This window comes from Ylistrum balloti, unplaced genomic scaffold (genome assembly GCF_031769215.1).
Source record: "Ylistrum balloti isolate Yb309-2 unplaced genomic scaffold, AGI_CSIRO_Ybal_v1 Utg369808, whole genome shotgun sequence".
Taxonomy (NCBI): Eukaryota; Metazoa; Mollusca; class Bivalvia; order Pectinida; family Pectinidae; genus Ylistrum; species Ylistrum balloti.
Genome location: NW_026781982.1, coordinates 446,536 through 467,936, shown reverse-complemented (window position 1 = coordinate 467,936; position 21,401 = coordinate 446,536). Strand labels below are relative to the sequence as shown.

The window sequence follows — 21,401 nt, the reverse complement described above, 5'->3', positions numbered from 1 at the left end:
AGGGAATCAGTATGATTCAGAAAAACGCTTGGTTCTACTGAGATAACAGGTAACAAGCTAACATTTGTGGATTTGAAATGTTTTTATGAAAGTGATTTGAGTTCTCAGGATTCCTCCCTCAATAAGACTGCCATCACACGTTTAGTCCATGTAGTCAGAGTATTTAACATAAGGTTATAAATTTGTGTCATAGTTACCGTAACATCAATAATGATTTCTACATTTATGTATTTCATTATACTTCACTTTAAAAATATGTAAATCTAAGCAAATACATACAAAATGACATGTATTAGATATACAAAGAACTAGGACACTTTAGGACCACACCAATGAAAAAAGTCCTGAAAGAAAACTTTCTAATGCCACGGAGCAAAAGCGAATTCTAATGTGTTCCGAAATTGTGTTAGAGTTTGACCCTCCCTGTAAATCCGCAATATGCCCGGTATTTGTCTAACTCGTAGCCATCATTTGCCATTGTCTTGTAAGTTATACATATAAGTTTATCTATTGAAAAATTCAGAAGAAATGTATAGATATCATAAATATGTTATTAGTATTTCTTTGTGTTCACATTAAGTTTACAGCTGTTAGGGCCAGTTATGCTCTGTATCCCGGTGTATGTGAGGGAAGTTTATGTGCATCAAGTTGAGATATGAAAGTAGAAGTTAGTAAAGCCTTGATGTATAAACTTATATTTCCAATCAATCGATGTATTTAGTATTTAAGCAAATATCAGACGTAATTAGATAAGGATAAAAACGGTCTATATTAATACCAGAAGTCAACATGACATTGACATACAAGAGAGAAGATACATATTTTCATTATTCTTAGTGTGTTTATTATTGTCTTATCGGATTATGGAGCCGATTTATTAATTTACTGAAATAAACACCAAATCAATAAATCAATAAATCAATATCCCGTGATCGCGAAGAGACTCTTAATTGTATCGTATATTAACAGATTCACAACTAGCGAACTGTAAAGAACATCATATCATATTGTCAATATGACCAATTTCGGACCGATTTGGTTGCCATGGTAATAACTTACAGAGTGTAATTGTTGAGAAAGACTTTTGACATCTAACGTCAAAAATATTTATAAAAAAGTCGTTGTGGATATAATTTGTTCTTGCCTACAAAGTATTTACTTATGAACAAAATTGTTTTGAGATGAAATGTATACAATTCTTACCATTAGTAAATCAACGTATTTATTTTACAGTGTTTTAGTACATAGTACATATTTTACACTGTTTTAGTACATATTTGCTGAATATTTGGCGGCTAATTTCAGTGTTTTATTTTAATTTTGAAAAGAAGAAATAAGATGACATTTTTGAAATACTTAGATCTTGTTTTATGTCAGAAAAGAACGATTTTTTTTTTCTGATTGAACTATCCACAAAACTACCAGTCAAACGTTCTGGCATTTAAATGCTACTACACATTAATTCATCATCGATTTTTTTCTTATCAAGTTCTCCTAACAGGACTTGCTAAACAGAATAGACACGGTTGGCATATTTGTAAAAATCATTTCAGTTGACTCTTTTTGACTGAAATAGCTGTTGGATGAAGTATAAGCCACATTCAGGATATTACACGGGTATTTCACCAGTGAATGAACATCATCTATTTTATCATTACTGTGGATTTGTGAAATACAAACACGACGAAAACTCTCTGTATTGAATTAAATATCGTTTAAACAAAATGTTGTAATTCATAAAACAGAAATTGTATATAGTATTATAGTAAATTGAAAATATTCAGGAAGAAGTTGAAATTTGCTCTTGCCTATTGATACATCATTAGGATATTTTTATTGTGATTAGTATTGTAAAATTATGCTTAATATTTGAATGAATTAAATATCGATAAGAAAGAAATACTGTTCTCATATTTGATTTTAAAAATGTTAAAACATATGACATCGACATGTATATTATACACGTAAACAGGTGTGTTATGTCGTTAAAATGTTTTATTTCTATCATGTTTGTATGCAAACTGTCATCTTAATATCTAATGAAGCAAATATAAAATTATTAATTACAAAAGACAGTTGGTCGTTATATAAAAGATTAAGAAAACACAAATATTACAAGTGATCGTACAAATACATGCATACTACCGACATGTAAGGTCTGATTATTGAAAGCAATTTATGTATGATATTTTGTCGTCTGTGGTTAAAACACTATTCTAAGAACAAACCATAGAGTGCGCACGACTCAGAACTCTGCTATGAGATTTTTAAAATTTTCTTTTGTTTTATTAGTTTTAATTCACATCTATAATGTCAGGGAGACACTTAGAGTGAACAGCTTTACCGATGTTACAAATTGATTTGATTTAGCTTTTGTTTCAGGACGAAGTCAACTTTTATCAAATTGTATCCAGAAAAGAATCCATAAATGTATGTATTTTTAATTGTTTTTTTTTGTTTTGTTTTTTTTTTCTTTCAAAACTTTATTGTGCCAAAATTTAATTTCCCAAGGTCAAAATTTTAGAAATTGGATAAGTGGATTGGAGTGTAGTTGTAGTGTTAATTTAGTCTCGTATCCATACCGAATTAAAATCACGTACTCACTAAATGGAAATAAAACATTGGGCAATAAAATTGTAGAAATGTCTAGAGAATAGGCCAATATCGTAGTAATCGGGTGATTTTATAGCTTGATATCTGTATCAATTACCTCATTTTTCTAAAGGCCAGTCCCTGTTGTAGAATCGACAAAAATATCGTTTGAAAACTGCCAAACCAAGCAACTGTTCGTAGTAATCATTCAGATTTCATTTAGCAATTATATATACATAACCTGTCCTCAAGATGGTGATAGTTACTACCGGGACGCTTGGCCAAAACGCTGGTAGACCCTTGTACAGTGTTTAATTGGGCAAAAGATTAACAAAGGGTAACGATGAGTTCAATTCCCAATCACGTCCTCCGTCGATTGGAAGCTGAACTAAGTCGTGATGGCGAAGAGGGCGATAGCGCAGCGCTGTAACGGAGGGAACGGGATCGTTATTATATTTAAATATTGATCGGAGCAAGGCTTCACCGCCTCTACGACCGAATGCTCCAATGAAATTCGAGAAACCAAAGGAGTATATGATATGGATGGCGTATTATAATTTAATCAGGCTCTCGATAAATAAATGTCCCAGGAGCTTGGTAAATTTCTCACTTTGTAAACTTCATCAATACTCATTTATACTAATCAAAATATAGCTACCAGGACAAGAGTAATTTGTTAAAACATAAGTTCTCTCTTGTATACCTTATATGTCTCGGGTTAAGCAGAGCGAGCATTTAACTGGTTTGGGCATTGACCACAGCGCCAAAGTATAAGTATACAAGTGACTACGTGGAAAAACACAGCTTCTTTGACCCACACCGCCGATTTGGCAACACGAGAACGTGCCATCCACAGGAACAGTCACTCACCATCCTCGGCACAATGGAGTACTCTTATTTGGGACAAAACAGTTTCGATACCAATTGCGGCATACCCGGAATGGAAAATCCTTTGGCCAGCTGTAATATACCTTGTACCTATGGAGATACAAACCCGTTCGGCCAAATGGCTGCCCAGGGGTACAGATACAATGGGGTGCGAACCTTTCCCCCAAACCCTGCCATTACCTCCGCTAGCTGTAGCATGGTGCCTCGCCCCCGAGACCACTCTCAGCCTCCGGTGTTCCCGACTGGTAAGTAAAATGGATTTTACAGTTTATATTGCACAGCCATTGTTGAGTGAAATAAGATTTGGGGCAAGAAAATTGTTTTACGTTCGTCTAACTATGTTAGCGTCGTCTACTTAACGCTGCTGATTGGAAGCAAATTGGATTACTTAATGTGGAAATACACATTTTACATAATTTTCGCTCTAGCTGAAAATTTTCTATTTATTTACGAGGTAAAATTGATATAAACAGCAAAAATTGTTGGAAATTAAATAAGGAGACAGTTCTTTTCACTACAGATTTGTGCGGACTGAATTAGCTCCGTTAAACTGCAAGCCGACAGATAATAAGACTTCGGTGGATGGCAATAGCTAGAAAATATAATTTGCTTGGTTTCAGCATCATTTTTGCATTCATAATTACGTTTGTGGATTTAGATTTTATTGAAAATATTAAATAACCTTTCCCGGCTCATCTTCGTCAAAAGTAATTTGTATGGTTTATTGGATCTTTGCTGGGCGAGCCAGCGATGGATACGCTCAGAAAAGTGTCATTTTCGATTTGTTCCCCAATAGAGGATTATTTCGATCCAAGTATATGACAAGAACATTAGGATACTTTTTCATTTTTCTATTGAATTTTTCATCGTATATAGTAATGATAACAGTAGCTTTATGCTTAGAGCTTTCAAGTCTTATCAACACAAGAGTTTGATGAAATTGTGTTTATTTGATAAAAGATTATTACAGCTAGGGGATTGGTTACAGATGAAAACATTCTCATGCTAGTGATATTCCGCATTGACAATTTCGGGTGTTTCTGTAATTGTTGATTTCCTATTAATATAGATTTATAAATCTATTACCAAGTAAGAAATAGATGCAGAGATCATCACGCTATTCTAAAGGATATTGGTATGTGTATATTCACAACTACTTTTTCTGATACCAATTATCATTATTTTTTTTTAAATCAGATTTTCTTCCATTGACTGTGTGTTAGTATAATTGTAATATTATGTGTTAAAATCGTTTTAATTTTCGTCTGCTAATTTCTTGATCTCCCAATTGAATTTTACCTTTAATTGTATTACTTTGTTGTAAATATTGATTTTCAATTAAGTAAACTCACATAGGGAAATGCTGTATGTTTGCCTTGGATTTTAAAACAAAAACTTCTTTCAGATTTTTTTTTTAAACAAACGTATTATTTTTGTTATTCGTTATGTAATTTAGAAATGTTTGCTTTCTTGATTTCTAGTAATTTTTGACGGCTATTAGAAAATCATATTACAATTTTGAAATCTCTAATTTAATTTTCTTCTCATCAAACTGAAACACAAAAAAGTATCGGTTACATTTCCTGAGCACCAACCACAGATAATTTTATTATATTATGCAATGATTGAAGTTAATACATCATTTGTTGTCATCCCGAATCTATCTTGACTACTTATTGCGAAATATAATATGCCTGACTTTCCAGAAAACTAGTAAGACGGTAGCTTTACTTTTGATGTCCAAATAATCTGCAATAAAGTTTAATTACTTTATCACGTGTGTTAATATTGCAGACTAAACTCTTTGTTTACCTGTTTTTGTAGCGTACCGACGAATGCATGAAAACCAGCATAGGGAGACATACAACGGTATTAATTTATGCTTATTTATCTTTAGTAAACGAAATTATTCTATCTTTTTCTTTTTGTGGTAATTCAATTGAAGTTCATATTTAGAATACGTATTTAAAAACATCAACTAATTTTTTACATTTAAATTTACATTTTTGTTGTGCCATAAAACCACATCACAGTATTATACCAAAAGATAAACACTACCTGTATAATAAAACATGTTAATTATCTATTTCTATTTATCCGTGATAAAATGTATCAGGCTAGTTGGTTGTACAGGAAACGAGTGCTAACAATTACATGATATGTCATGGGAATATTGTTAGAATTGAATTCGATCTAAGATGGCGCTCTATGTAAAATTGTAAATAGATCTCCAACGGAAAGTTGATAATTAAGACTAATAATGTTAAGAAAGACATCTAATTTTATGAATATATTAATTCGGTATTATGCATATACTATAATTTTCGTCCTTTAGTTTGTTCAGATTTTTTATTTTAAGGATGCTGCACTGTTATTTTGTTAAATCTATCGAGAATAATGGGTGATGATTTTCAATGTAAATAGATGCAACACAAGGGAAATAAAACGAAAATAAGGCTGAAATAGTAACACAAACAGACAGTATTATTAAAAATCTAATCAAGCGAGATGCCTGCACGTTGTTGTTTTAGGTACTATGCTAGTCGGAAAATAATTGGAAAATATAAAGAACTTTGCTAAATGTTTAATTAAATGAGACCCTCAGTCTCTCCCCTATCATTAGACTATTACAAACGACTGACAGTAAAAGAATCTGTGAACAGCTTTTGGAATCGATTGAAGAGAGAATTTTGCAAGCCCGGTTCAATGTAATTATTTTTCGCGAGGGGATAATGGCCATATTTTATTTTGAGAGTTTTAATAATTGTAAAATACTAACACATAAAATTATAAACTGGTTCTGTATTGCAGATGTAGTTAACTAACCTTTTATAATCCTAGAAACTCTCTTTCCAAAAATTAGGAATTCAAACCATTACGTTTATTTAAACAAAACTATAGATATTCTGAGCAAAATACATATTTTAAAAACCGTTATAGCTATATGTTGATCTTGATAAGGCTTTGTGTCGATTATCTTCTTCATTAGAAACACTAAGTATAAGAAACACGTTCTTAAATGACTTGGGGGGAAAATAGTGCATTGCAAAACACATAGTAAATATCCATGCTTTAAAATTTTTTGATTAGGCCCCAACATATAGTTTTCTAAATGACCTTACAGAAGTTAAAACCAATGTATGATATTAATTGAAACATGATATATTTTCATTGAATAGATAATATAATTCATGTTATTTGAAAAAGTATGAAATGCTGTTCTGATAAAATCATAATCTATTATATCAAACTTCAATATATTTATTTCTCGTTGACAAAATATCAGTTGTTTTATTTTAACGATTATTCATAAAGGTAGTTGAAGAAATACATAAATGATACACATAAATATGAGTATTCATGGAATTTTTTAAATTTCATATTTGTATTTTTTTTTTAATTGAAAAAATGTATAATTGTGACCATTATGAAAAATAACATGGATTTGTTTTATCTTTTAATTGTTAATCGCTAAAACTAACTAACGCAAGAAAGTTGGTTTAAAATGTCGATTAAATAAAATGAAAATTTAATGGATCGTGTTACAACACGTCCTAAACAAACACCAATTATCACATTTATCTAAATAAATAGACAAGCGATGAATATCTCTAGTTATATTTCTTTGTGTTGAGGAAATAAATATTTCATTGTTTTTACATGAATTCACATATTCTACAATTCGGATTTATTATGTTTGAATAAGACATTATGCAGAATATGAACGAAAATATGGCAATTGTCTCATAATTCATTTAGCTATATTTCTAAAACCATGATACGGTTGAGAACGTAAAAAGAAAGATATCTACAAAAAATAACATAATTGTATTCGACGATTGGCGCTTTACATTCGGAGTTTTCCTGTGGATTGTTCCCCTAGTGTTTAAAAAAAGTTGTTGTGTAAACTGGAGAAGGCAGAGTAAAAATGTTAACACATCAGAAAACCTTGGTGTGACGTTTATGGGTTAAGTATATATTGTTTTCTATAACATCGAAAAGGTAGCATGTTAATGTGACGAAGCGCGCTGTTGATTCACAAGATCTCTCTCCAATGCCATGCTGAGATTTTGCCTTTCTCTATCAGGAGAGTTATATAATTGTATTACTGTATGTAACATATGTTTCTCTATTCCATTGTCTTTAAAATAAAAACATTAAGCACTTGTGCAATCTATTTCTAGATTAAAACAATATGAAAAATAAAATGAAAAGAATTTTGGTGTTATTGAAATGCTCAGATATTATAAACGAAACCGGGAAATAAAAGGAAGTATTATGTTTTTCTTAAGTTTGGAGTATTTTTCCCTCAAAACATTTTACTGAGAATATTACTGAACACAACAAGGTATTTTTGTGATCTTATTAGAGGGATATGTTAAATGTTTATCTTTTTTATGTGCATAACGAAATTAGTTTTTTATCACAATGTTCTATTCAATGAATATTCAAATTTTGTTAACTATGATTATTACCTGCCAAATAATATTGAAATCATTCATATAATATGCCCTCTTGACTTTCATCTGGTATATGCATAAACATATGTGTTCATTCATGGCAGTTATAGGACCGTGTGCATACTGTATGGATGAATGTGTAAGGGCATTTGAGTGCAAGACATAAGAATTCTCTTGGGCAATAAACAAAAATTAAAACAAATAAAATTCGTATTTAGGATGATTTTGTATGTAGGTTGTTGTGAATAAATGAATGCAAGTAGGCCATGAATAAATTCTTGGAAGTAAGTTCTTGTGAGTAATTTTTTGCAAGTAAGTTCTTGTGAATAGGAAGTGTGATTTTGATCCATTAACACCAAAAAGCAATACACTTAAAATGATAGAAAAACTGTTTTCCAAATATCACATTCACTTGTAATTACTTTGAAGATTCGAAATCTATAGTAATCTACACTTTTTTAAAATGTCTTTCTGTTCTAACACATAGACAGTGTGTATACGTATAGAATATAGTCGTGTTAGTCCCATGTCAGCTTCACTTGAAGGTAATGCAGCAGCAAAGCGTTTTCTCATCATGTTCATTTCACACGATTGCGTGCGCGGTTTACTTTAACTATTTTCTTGTGTGCAGTTCAATTTCCCACGATGCGTTTTTATATTGAAAAAAGTTACAAAATCTTCAAATCGAAAAGATTGACTTTTTAAAGTCTAAATACATACATTTTATCAAAAATGTTGTCTAAATGGAACAGAAATTATCCACACCGAGTACAAATTTTATTCAAAATATTCTACTTAGGCTGCGACATGATGATTAAAACAACATACTAAAAATAGTATAAAGAAGAGAATAAACAGTGTGAACCATATGTAGAAAATTTATCATCCCAAGCATGTTATACATTGTATTTTTTTCGTTAACTGTTCCAACGTGCTGTCGGCTTTTATTTCAGCATTGTGTTGAAGTTCATTTCTCTAATGTATAATGTAAATTGATGCTGTAACATAATGGCGTTTTGTAGAGGTGTAAATAACTTTATTTACGCTGGCATTGGGGGAAAGAAATGTTTAATTACGAGTCCTTAATCCAGTACGTCTTATCGGGCAAAGCAGTGCTTGCTCCATCCAACTTTGACTAAAATGTCCTTGGATGTGGTAGTTGGCCTTCGTAATGCTTTAGAGACGGTAGCGGTCTTAAACTACAACTTTAGATGGTTATTTTTTTCTGTTTGGTAATGTATTAAAGACATTTCAAGTTTAATGGCTCCTTTAATCTCCCTGTCTTTATTTTTACCTACCTAGATTAAACTAATTGAGAATTTAGTAGGATTGCAATATTTAAATCTAGTGACGGAAAGTAATCATCGTTTTTCATGAATCAATTGATGCTATCTGAATGCTCATTTAAATGTACGTTGTTTTGTTTGTGGATAAAATGACATTCCTTTCGAAGTCACGTTTATAATTTCATTTGGTGTATACATTCAACATAATTTTCACGAAGAGCAACGAAACAGCGGAAGGTCATGAGAATCAGTCTTTTGGTATCTTGTTATATTATCATAATCATTGTTGTCATAATCTTATTTTTAATTAAACAAAATTGCGTGTCATACAGACATATATTTTGTCATGTATATCATATCATTATCATTATTGCTGTCATAATATTATTTTTATTTAAACAAAACCCTTGGTCATACAGATAAAGATGTTACACTGTATATCATATAATTATATATTTCCGAACCTTGACCATCTAAATAGCTAAGGGTTAAATATAATAATATATGTAGACCTTAACACTTGTTATATTTCTATATCAATGTATGGTAATAATATCATAGATTAACATATTACACTGTATTACATGTAAGTCCATACTAAGATATCCTGATTCTTCCACCCAGGATAATAAAAATGTTATGAAAAATCTTTTTTCATTACCAGTAAAAACAAAAAGAAATAATTAACATTTTCATGCGTAAACACCAAAACATTTTGTTGTTGTAATCTATAGAATTAAGAGGCATATCTTGCCATATTTGGGTGCTCAAATTAATCCTCGGAATACTATATATATACTGAATTTTTAGTTTTTGTAACATTTTTTCGCAGTAAATAAATTATATCATATTTAACACTAAAAACTGCATTCTTAGACAAAATCAGCTGTCAAAACAGAGAAAACACTGGTTATATGTATATAAAAACATATCAATGATACAGTAATTGAATCACATAATCGCAAGCTGAGTATTTCCTGGTAAATCTATTTTGAAATTTCAGCACTTTAATTGATTTAGAACACGTGTTACTTCAGCGTTGTACGTACATAACGGAACATTGCAGGAGCGCCAGGTTATATAAGTAAAATATACACACATTATTGTGCAATGAGTTGAAATTTCTAGAATTACGTATCTTCAAATACTGATTGCAGCAAGGTTTCCTGACATTTCTTTTTCACTTCGAACGCTTCATTTTCTCACGTAAATGTGTTGTATGCTGCGCGGCGAATGCAATTCTCCCATAGAGACACGTCCTCGGAGATCCTTTGTACCTATTTCTTTAATCGGCTACCATCGACCTCTAATCTGGATCAAGCTAACGATGCAGGAAGACAATATCCTAATTAGATCATTGTGATATCGGTATATCATATAGAATTGATAAATTGAATATAATTTCCCTCGCGACAGATCAAGATATATATATTCCTATATTCAGACAGATAAATGGTTAGGTTTATATATATATATATATATCTGTTTACAAGCCAACCTAATGATGTTTAATCAAAGAATTGAAAGACTTATTGATCAAATTGTCTGCCTTTCAATTCGTGATTTAATCTGGGTGTGTTACTGCTTGTAGATTGAAATGATTCTGATCATGCTGTAGGTTTGTTCTCTCTTCTCAATAGAAATAATTATCATTCCCTATTATTCAGCTATAAACTTTTTGTCTCTGTGATTGTTGGAAATCTATTTACCTGAAATATGATGACTAATTTTCTAAAGTAATAGACAGATATGTATACCCTTCCACTTTCAATATGAACGTATTTTAGGTATGTTATACAAAACAACTATGAAATAAAATTTTACATATTTTAGTAAGATATGTTTAAACTCACAATTAAACATAAATATATTGATGCTTAACAAATCAATATCAAATATGTACTAGAGAATAGTTAATAGCTAATCTTAATACAAGTTTTGAAGTTAAAGCCAAGTTCATTACACTGTGTCTATTTCGTCCTTCTATGACTCGACCTTGATGATATGGGGCTAAAACCCAAAAATTTGAAACCAAAGACACGGCAGAGGAGTATCCAAAGTGATCGAAAGAAATGTGAAGATGGGCATGTGAACAACCCCTATAGTTCAGTAAATTTACTAATTTCCATAAGTCAAATAATTTCAGAACAACATCAAGTACATGTGTATATTCTGAATCCAAACTTCAATATTTCGATGCTGATAACCGCTATTTTACTAATGCCGGTTCATATCCTTTAATGTTACTGCATGAAGGATTTGAATCGAGCGTGACATGTGATAAGACTTTTTACAAGTAATTTCCAAAATCAATCTTATTCTTGTATGAACAATACGTTCACTTAATACCTAATGCATTATTGATATTCTATATTGTTGTCCGATAATTTACAATAAAACATTTATGTTTACACAATCTTAATATATTTCAATATCAAGTCCAATATTTCTATTGATGTCCAATTTATTTGTAATACATCAAGTAGGTTCGCAGTAAGATATATGTGATGCTCATATTGATATACAACAGTAAGTTAAAAATCTGTTTCGCGTTTGAATGAAAATTTATTGATGAATATGTAAAAATATGATGTTTAAGTGACGGAGTAAAAGTCAATTAAGAAATATTTGAAAATTGTTTCCTTGAGTGGCTAAGCTAATTGTCATAATTCAATAGACCTTTTGTATTCGCACGGAAAGCTGGTTCTCAAATATAATGAATAAAGATATGTTACCGTAGAAAGTCTACACAAATCTATGCATTAATTCCTATTGTCTAAATACTTCTAATCGTGACTCTTATATTAAGTGTTATTAAGCAGAGAATGACGTTTTAGTTTACGACCAATGAAACCAAATATCATTGAGATTCCTTAGTGTACAAATAACAATTCCATTTTATTCATACCGCTACACTCTATGATGGAATCGCATTATTCCGTCAGTAATAATTTCATAAATATTCTAGATATCCCTCGCTCATAAATTGGAAAATAACCGTACACTATCTGACACGGAGCAAATTTGGTGTTTCGTCCTCAGTTTATGGTAGGATCCTACATATTGAAAATGCCAGGATGTGGAAATACAGTGAGCACTTAGCTTTTATGCCTGGTAACATACCTTAGGGCCCCAATACGTGTAACTTCATTTTAGAGTACATTAATTATTTAAGCATACTGCGGTAATTGTGCACTTCGTTGCGAGCGTAGAATGTTTGGCACTTTTATAGCTCGACTGTCCCGCTATTGTCAAATCGTTAAATTCCGCCAACAATAAAGGCTATTTGACGCCTTTCCGCTTACGTAATAATTCATTGAAGGTGATGCCTAGCTATTCCGAGGCACCGAAAGGATTAATTTTTACTAATTCTTGATTTCTATTTTTTATGTTTTGTTAACTAATTTTTCTTAGAACAGATGAGTTTTCTGTTTTTGCAGTGTAAGAAACCGTTCCTGCGCCAGTATATGTTCATTGTGTAATCAGGACAATGGCAATGGTGATGAATTATTGAAATTTCCGTAAAGGTACCAAAGGAAATAATTTTACCTCATGTTTGAATATTCGAACTTTATATTATGAGCGTTGGTCTACAAAATATAAAAGAAAGAATGAATCTTTCTCTCTAATATGTTTTGTTCCAAAGTTTTTTTTTGTAAAATATTCTAAATGATGAATAATTTCAAGTGAAAGAAACATTCCGTTTTTCATGAAAAAAAAAAAAAAAAGAAAAAAAAAAAAAAAAGTTGCGAGAAAGACAGATGTCTTAATTTGAATTTATGCAAAATATTATTTTAACAATTCTTTTTCTTCTTTTTTTTTTTGCTAAATAAAACATTTGTTTGAAAATGACATTCACGTCATATTAAAAGAAGAACATTTTGCGTAAAAATTCTAACACAAATGTATGTTTAGTAGCCTGCCTTATCACTACTATTTTATCGATATAATACGTATGTAAAATTCTGACAAACAACATACGACAGCAGAATTAGTCTACACCATATAGTGTTATGATATCTCTCCGTAGATGGCGCTGGGTGTATAACATCCGTTTCGCGTCTTCCTCTCTGTACTGACCATTCAAACGATATAGCTATTTCTCGTCATCGTTTTTGGTGAGAAGAACCACATGTCCATCAACTGACACTGTTAAAGTTATTTTCGGTTCCGTTTTATGCAGAATATCCAGAACATGGTCAGTCTTGGTAACTGACTGCCTTACAGGGGTATGGTTTTCGATGTTGTGGTTGAGCATTTGTTACTTTCAGTTCAAAATAAGTATTCTACAATGATAAGTTATCATTTCGGATCGAATATGAACAATATTTTACAATTTTATTTTAACTACGTCTTGAATTTATGAATTCTGTTTAGTATTGTAAGTGTTTTCATAATCTGTTAAGGTGGACAGGTTTAATTACAGAAGTTAGCCATAACTCTGAACAATGGCACTTGCTCTGATAACACTTATGTATTTGGCATAATTTCAAAATCATTCACCAAAACAATAACCATATCAGTTGAATTATATTTAAACATTTTATGAGGCAGTTTGTTTGTTTTCTTAGTTTCCATCTTTATTTCAAACACAGTTCTTAACTGAAGAAGCATATGCATGATGTAATTGTATTTCATATTTGGCATTGTTACGTGTATGTAATTTAATTCTAGATATTAAATAATGGTACACCCCTTGTATAGTTAATTTACACGGAGACACATTTATTGATATATTTATGTTATATGTCATAACACAAAAACAAGAAAAAACATTCACTATGGAAATGTAACTACATATTTACCCAACATATATACTCGTCCCTAGATAAAGACTAGGAGCTACATAACTGGTACACCAATACTAGTCAATGAAAAATACATGACACACAAATGATATTTTGCAGGTTATTTGTTTCTTTAAAAAATGTTTCGTTGAAACCTCATCAAGAAGAAAGAAAATTGTATGAAGCAATTATAATGTAGTCTACTGTACCTAGTTCTGTATTTGTATTGAGAAGTATTATTCACTTCTTTGTCTTTTGTTCAATCTTGTTTGGCAATATCGGGTCAGTAAATAGGGCCAGCAAATATCTTAAACATTTATTATATATAAGTATATAATTCTATATGTACGGTGTAATTTGATGATTTTGAATAGGATCTATTTGTCTCTTTTCTCGGGATATTATTAAATTTCGAAAAGTAAGAAACGTTACTTGTAGAATTTGATCATTATAATCCATCTTAGGAACACATTTGAACAACATTTATAGCTCCGTCTAAACATTTTTACTATATTTTAAGGCTTTCCAGGCATATGTTTTGGCTAAACATTCCATTCATTTACCAACAAAGAAGTATGGTATCAAAAACGAAACAAATTTTGAAGTGATGGATATTAAGTTTTAAACAAATAAACATTCTAATCTAATTCAAGAATCTTAATATGACTGTCTGGAAAAGTGGGAAAATATTGTTAATTTAATGTAAGACCAAGTCAGTGTGTGTTACTCTACATAAGATAATAGATTCATTCAGTAATACGATTAAAATATCATCTTTTCAATAAAACATGTTTACTTTAGGTTTGCCGCACATTTACTTGAAGTTCTTTTGAAATTATAAGTTACATGTGCATTTGAAAAGTAGGCAATTTATTGAATTATGGGATTCATGTACCTCACCCTCTTCGTTTCAATATTGATTTAATGCAGTCACCTCCAAGGTTTCAAAATTTAGGCCCTTCACATCATTGTCAAGTCCTTACAGGACGAAACAGCTGAATGATGCAATTTAATTTCATTATTTGGCTCAACTGTGTCTGATTCTAAAATTTGTATTGAAAGGTGCAATTCGCTTGTGTGTCTTTTATGAAACCTTACTGTAGTATTTGAAATTACATTTTGTTATCTGTTAAACATAATAACAATTTGTAAATACGATGTTAGGCAATTGTATTTCTTGTTATGAAGGATCATGATCATGTGTAGATATAACACGAAGCTAAGTATTTAAGAAAACGTATTAAGATATATACATCTTTTTTTGTGTTTGAATACCTGTTGATAGTACGGCTATCACCCGTACGTTTGCTGTAATATGTGTTTTCATTCAAACCCACAAAACATGATGATGGTCCTTTTCCGTGCGATATTGTTTTGAGTTCAGTAATCGTTTCATCATTTAGGACGGATATTAACCCTGTTCGTTGTATACATACACAATAACTGTCTATGTATAATTGAAATAACTTATTCCCCCGATATTTCCGATACGTACTCCAAGCCCCTATGTTTTAACACAGTTCTTTAGCCCTTAACATAAGTGTATACCCTTCATATCTCATATAACAGCAACATCAATAGCTGCAGCAACAAAGCGACAACAAACAACAGTATTTATCTATTGTTTAAACATCATATATCGCTGATGAACAAATATTAAATTAAATGGAACAATATTATTTGATGCATTAATTTTAAAGAAAGAAAACTTGTGATAAAAACAAGGATTTAAAAAAAAGAAACTGTATCGAGGAATATTTGTCAAATATCTTCCACGTATTGCATATTTAGTTATAACAAGACAACATGTCGTTCATTTCACTGCCGTAACCTATCCGTCTAGTTAGAAAATGTCTCTAAGTGAAAAACTATTTAAGCTGTATGCTCGCAGGAAAAATGAATTGAGGTTTCGAAGATACTTTGGTCGTTCATTTCGCCACTGACACCTTCGCCAGATGTGTCTCGGCGCGCGCGCGGTGTCGCCCCTCACGCGCCACTTCGTACTAGTTATTGGTCTCCGAACAGCCTATAAATCCACTGTACGTTTTGAGAACCTCGAGCCGTGGTCAACGACACTATATCTTCCTGCCAATGTCAGCATATCCATCCTTTACGGCCAAAGCGCCATGACAAATCGTCCAGGAACGTCATATAACTATACTTGGCAGACAGGTCTACTTTGAATAAGTTTCTTTCTTGATACACACACACACACACACACACACACACACACACACACACACACACACACACATATATATATATACACATAGATATGTACTTTTCAGTAAAAGATTCAAAATACCAAAACTATTTAATTTACTCCATCAGTACAATTAATCGAATTTTGTAAAAACAATTTTTTATCTTGAACTGATAGTATAATTAGTAATTTGTTTACATCAGGCAATAGTCCTTGTATAAAAAAATCAAGATCGTTTGTTAAATCAAACATCGAGAAAAGTCAAAAGGTTAAAAAATAAACACATGTAGTGTACACCATTACAATAATGCTTAGATTTTATAACATCATTTCCGAGTTTTTCGCAATTCAAAGAATTAAATGAGATAATAAAATGAATTGTAAAGTATTGGTGTTAAACTACATGTTAAGTTTAAGATATGATTCAATTTTATTTTCATTCGGTTACATATATCAATATTTTCCCGTATTGTGATTGACGCGCGTAGGTCCATTTTTCTTAATTTAGAACAGATGGACCGAATGAATCCAGGAATATGATATACTTGTCCCACAGGAGCCGTTATGCTTTTCTAATTCAAGACATTCTATTTCTTAATTTTTATACCATGTAAAGAAAATAAACTCATTTGTTGATAATGATGCGTTTGTGTAAATGTTCAATTTGAGGACTTATTCCTGAATATATACGAGGAAGTGATGATATTACTGGTACGTATGTAATATAAAAACCAAGGGTCTTTGATGTCGGTCAGTGTGGTATTATAACGATTTGGTAGACAGATATTGACTGGAAAAATATATATCTTTCTACCATGTTGACAAAACACCATATTGACCGAAATCAAAGGTATAAAATTGATAAACATTAAAGTATATCTTACTTCAAAAGATAAAACTTTGTCAGTAAACATTTTGTTTTCCAAATCTAAGTGAAGTAGATATTGACTTCCATAAAAGTAAGCAAGAAACAATCAACGTTCCACCTTGAAAATCAGTCTATTTTCCATCTACTAAAAACGTCTACAGCTGTAGTTTTTTTAACAATTGACACAAACATCATAAATATAATACATAGCTGAAATCGACCATCATGACTTTCATAGCATTTTATTTTAGAAACTATGTGATTTAGCGTTTGCTCAAGGGGAAATACTGAGGGCAAATCATATTTAATAATTACAAACTTCCCATATTTCTTCATCTTGATCAAACTATAACATCGTGAATTTCAGTTCATTAAATTTGGCTATATATTGACAATATCATGTCAAGTTTATGTCAGTTTTTATTGTCTTTGCTATTCAGTTAGGAAGGAAACGTCGAACTGGACACAACATCATTATCGTATTTAGAATATTGCGTGTATTTGTGACCGTCTCAGTGTACAGTAGTTAAATCCATATAGTCGTATGTCTTATTATCAAACTTTGCCGTATAGGATATTAAGGAATCTAATGATTTCTTTGATATAATAAGAGCGTACAACGATTCTTTATTCCATTTAATTATAGCCTCTTTAGATTCATGAAATTCCTTCATCTGCTATATTATTACGTCACTGAGTATAAGATAATGATTTTATTATTTATGATTGAAAATCGAAGCGACGTGTAAACTCAGCTATCTATGTAATTTATTGTGAGAAGTCATACATCAACGTGCAGTAGTGTAGTCATAACAGCAAGCACAGTGCGTTATCAAAGTAGTTTTCTTATTACAGTTTATGAGAAATATCTCCCAATTGATAAATTTAACTGTATGATATAATTTTAATCTTCGTTTGTTTCATTAATTTATGATCAATAACTTTTGGAGTCTGGCAATAGGTATTTGAGACACAATGGAATACTAGCGTTTCTGTTTGGCAAATTACATGCGCTCTTGGTTTACAGATGCAATATCAATAAACGAGAGTCATTTACAGAAATAATCGCCGTTTTGTCCTCGATCAGATATCCAGAATCACGCGCTACATGAAACGCGCTCTATCAAGCATTGCTGACTTTTATTGGGCATTAATCAAGAAAAAATATCAAGCAATTCCCCTAATGTACCTTAGAGATTTGAACACTAATTAATATATCGATATAGTTTGCCTTTTTCAGTGGATCAACTAACCAAGATTAATCAAAGTCTGCCTGTAGTTATGGCTCAAATGAAAACGTCATGGACATGGCAATACATTGAGTCTGCGCAGGGTTCATATTAAACTTTCGATTAGCTGAGTGGGTAGCTATTTTGTCGCAATTTGTCCGAGACTACTACTACGCATCACTGAAGCGACACGCGCTGAAAGATCCACACACGCGCTTCTATAGACGCGTGCTTTTTCCCAGCCAATGATACTCTCGTTAACAAAACCGTTTGGACTGGTTGCTTTTTGTGAGGTAATTGATAAAGTTTTCACACCATTAGGTATTCATAAATAAGGAAAAGTGTTACATTCCTGTTGTATTACAGACAACACCCGCCTTCGTTTGACGAAGGTCCTCAAAGTGATAAGAGCTTTTCAAGCTCAATCACTTCATATTTGTCCGTTCTTTTCGATTTCAATCCACTCCGTAAGAAAGATTGACAGCACCATTGTACAATTTAAGTAGGCGTTGTTCAGGTGTAAAATCTCAACGATGAGCTCCTTGTTGGGGACAAAGGTTGAGTAGGAGACGATGCTCCGTTAGGTCAATGTTCTAGTAATACAATACTCATCACAAACACGCCGTATCCACACCATTTGCTCTTTGTTATGCACGACAGGCCTTCCTTTAGAATTGTAAATATTTTCATAGCGATAGATGCAGCTTTCATGGTCAGTCATGCACAAATTCCTTGTAACTGATCTGACGTAAATTCAGACTCCCCAGATGAACAATTATATTCTCTTCAGTGGCCGTCCGGTAGATATCTCTCGATTTCTTTGTCTATGAGTCTTTGATGAAAGACAAACTGACTAATGTATATAATAAATCAAATAATAAATTATATGTTTCTTCATTATACCTAATGTACTTGATCGTATGTTGTCTTTTATGGATTTTTCAGCTTTCAATCTTTCAATACACGTTGATAAGATATATCTAACTGATGTGTAAATTTTCCCGGAAAACGAATATTGATAAAATTACAATATTTTTTACATGCAGTTAATGCATAACTGATTTAAGTTGTTAAGAAAACGTTATATATATTTATTAAGACATATTGTTCTTTTCTTCAGAAATTAATTTTTGTAACATTTAGAAAAAATTTGATTCATTTTGTCACTAAACAAAAGGAATTGTGTTTTTGTTCGAAGATATCAATTATTATTTTTTGTATATAATACTATCTGGTTAAGTTTAGATTTCTAACATCCTTATTTGATTCGTAATTAAGTACAGGAACGATAGCAAATGAATTGTCTTCGCCATAAACAATAGATGATTACTCGTTTGAAAGACACTCTTTACGATTTGTTTATTCGTCCGAACTTTCTAAACAAATTTATTGAAAAAATATACAGTATTATCATATCATTAATTTACATTTGAACATTATAACAGAACGTTCCTTGATACAAAATTCTAAATTATGTAATTAAAATTAAAAAAAATATCCTGGGTCTAAAATACGGGTTAGGGGACCATTTGTAAATTTGAGTATGTTATTTTTCTTTATTTGTTAACCCTATACCGAATTTGCTTCACTGCATCGACTCATAGACTACCATTAAAGAAAAGCTAAATATACCTTTGTTTTAAGTTCAAACCTTTTATTAAATGCAATACGTATGTCGGCGACGTTAATGAATTTCTGTTTGAGGAATGATTTTTAAATTTTTATTTAAATAGAATGGATAGGAATTTTCGAGAAACTTGGTGTTTTTCATATATCTGATGTCACCGTCTGGGGAGGTGGTTTATTAGCACGATCTAGTGTATTTCTTCGGCATAGTGATACTGCATCATATAAAACACATTACAAAAAGCTGTTCGCAGATTAAACTGTAGTTATGCCTTAGGTATAAACATTTTTTATTTATCAAATAAATATGTCAGAATTATACATTTAATTAGACGTGACGCTAACGTTTAATTATTATGAGAGTCTATAAAGTTACACCATTCAAATAATGTCAGCAGTAAGTTAATTTAAAATCCTTCCTATCACTCAATGTCTATAAATAACCCGACGTAGAAAAAACTCTTTCCTGTGAAGTGTTTTTAGCAGCATAAATAGCATTTGTTGTGATACTTAGAATGAGGCCAAAAACAGAGGGAAAACAATTAAAATCACTAAATCAATTTTATTGATATGAAAAAAGAAGTATACAGTAACTTTAACTTTAAGAGAAAATAAAGATAAATGCGAGTTTACATCTCAGTTGAAATCTAATTAAAAAAGTAATCTTTGTTTTCTCTAACTAGAATAACTATATCTCGTCTAGAAAACGTAATCATCGACGAGCAAGTTAAGTGTTTTTTTCTTACATTTAATACTCTTTCTACAAAATAACTGAGATAATTTCAACTCTTTTTTTGCTTCCAATTGGGGACAGTGTCTCATGTCTTGGAGAACCACACCTGTATCCAATACACCTAACTATTATGTAAGTAAATGCGCTTTTAATCTAGCGCAGATACTTCCGTTCACCAGGTATATGTATGTATATATATATATATATACCATTGCGGAACACATTTAGACTACAAGTGGTATCTTTGCTCATTACTGATCATAATGCGCTGATTACCTACCCCTTTTCCCTTGTTTTTATCTCCTTTTGTTTTTTGTCTACAAATAATTGACTGTAATCTGATGAAAAAAACTGCTTAACCTGAAACTGGCGCTGCGGATATATTTACAGAGTTACCTAATCACTTGATGGCGGGGACAACACAGGTTTTCTTTACCAATAACTATGTCAGCTTAATATCAGATAATTCCAAAGCAGACCATTGGACCAAGATTTTCATCAAATCGCCGGAATTCCCTTAGTTATCAACTGAAATTAAACGCATAACCAAAAGAAGCTGCCAAAAGAGTTTAAAGGAAAAATGAAAATAAATTTTGTATTATAGTTTAAGATTTTTTTTGTGTGAAGATAACAATGCTGATTTATGCTACACTAGTTCTCCTTTCGCTGCTTTCTTCTATTGAGCGCGATTCGTTCAGTGCAATGGATACAGGATGTGGAATTTTGTAA

At 31.4% G+C, this 21,401-nt stretch overlaps 1 protein-coding gene across 1 annotated transcript in view; it reads left to right on the top strand.

The window, feature by feature from the left end:
- Positions 1-3,475: 3,475 nt before the first annotated feature.
- The window catches only part of LOC132544758 (paired mesoderm homeobox protein 2A-like), a 37,682-nt gene continuing 19,756 nt past the window's right edge, over positions 3,476-21,401 (top strand). The window contains exons 1-2 of the mRNA XM_060208408.1: positions 3,476-3,725; positions 5,305-5,349. Of these exons, the coding sequence (XP_060064391.1) occupies positions 3,476-3,725; positions 5,305-5,349 (295 nt within the window). The remainder of the gene's footprint in view (positions 3,726-5,304; positions 5,350-21,401) is intronic.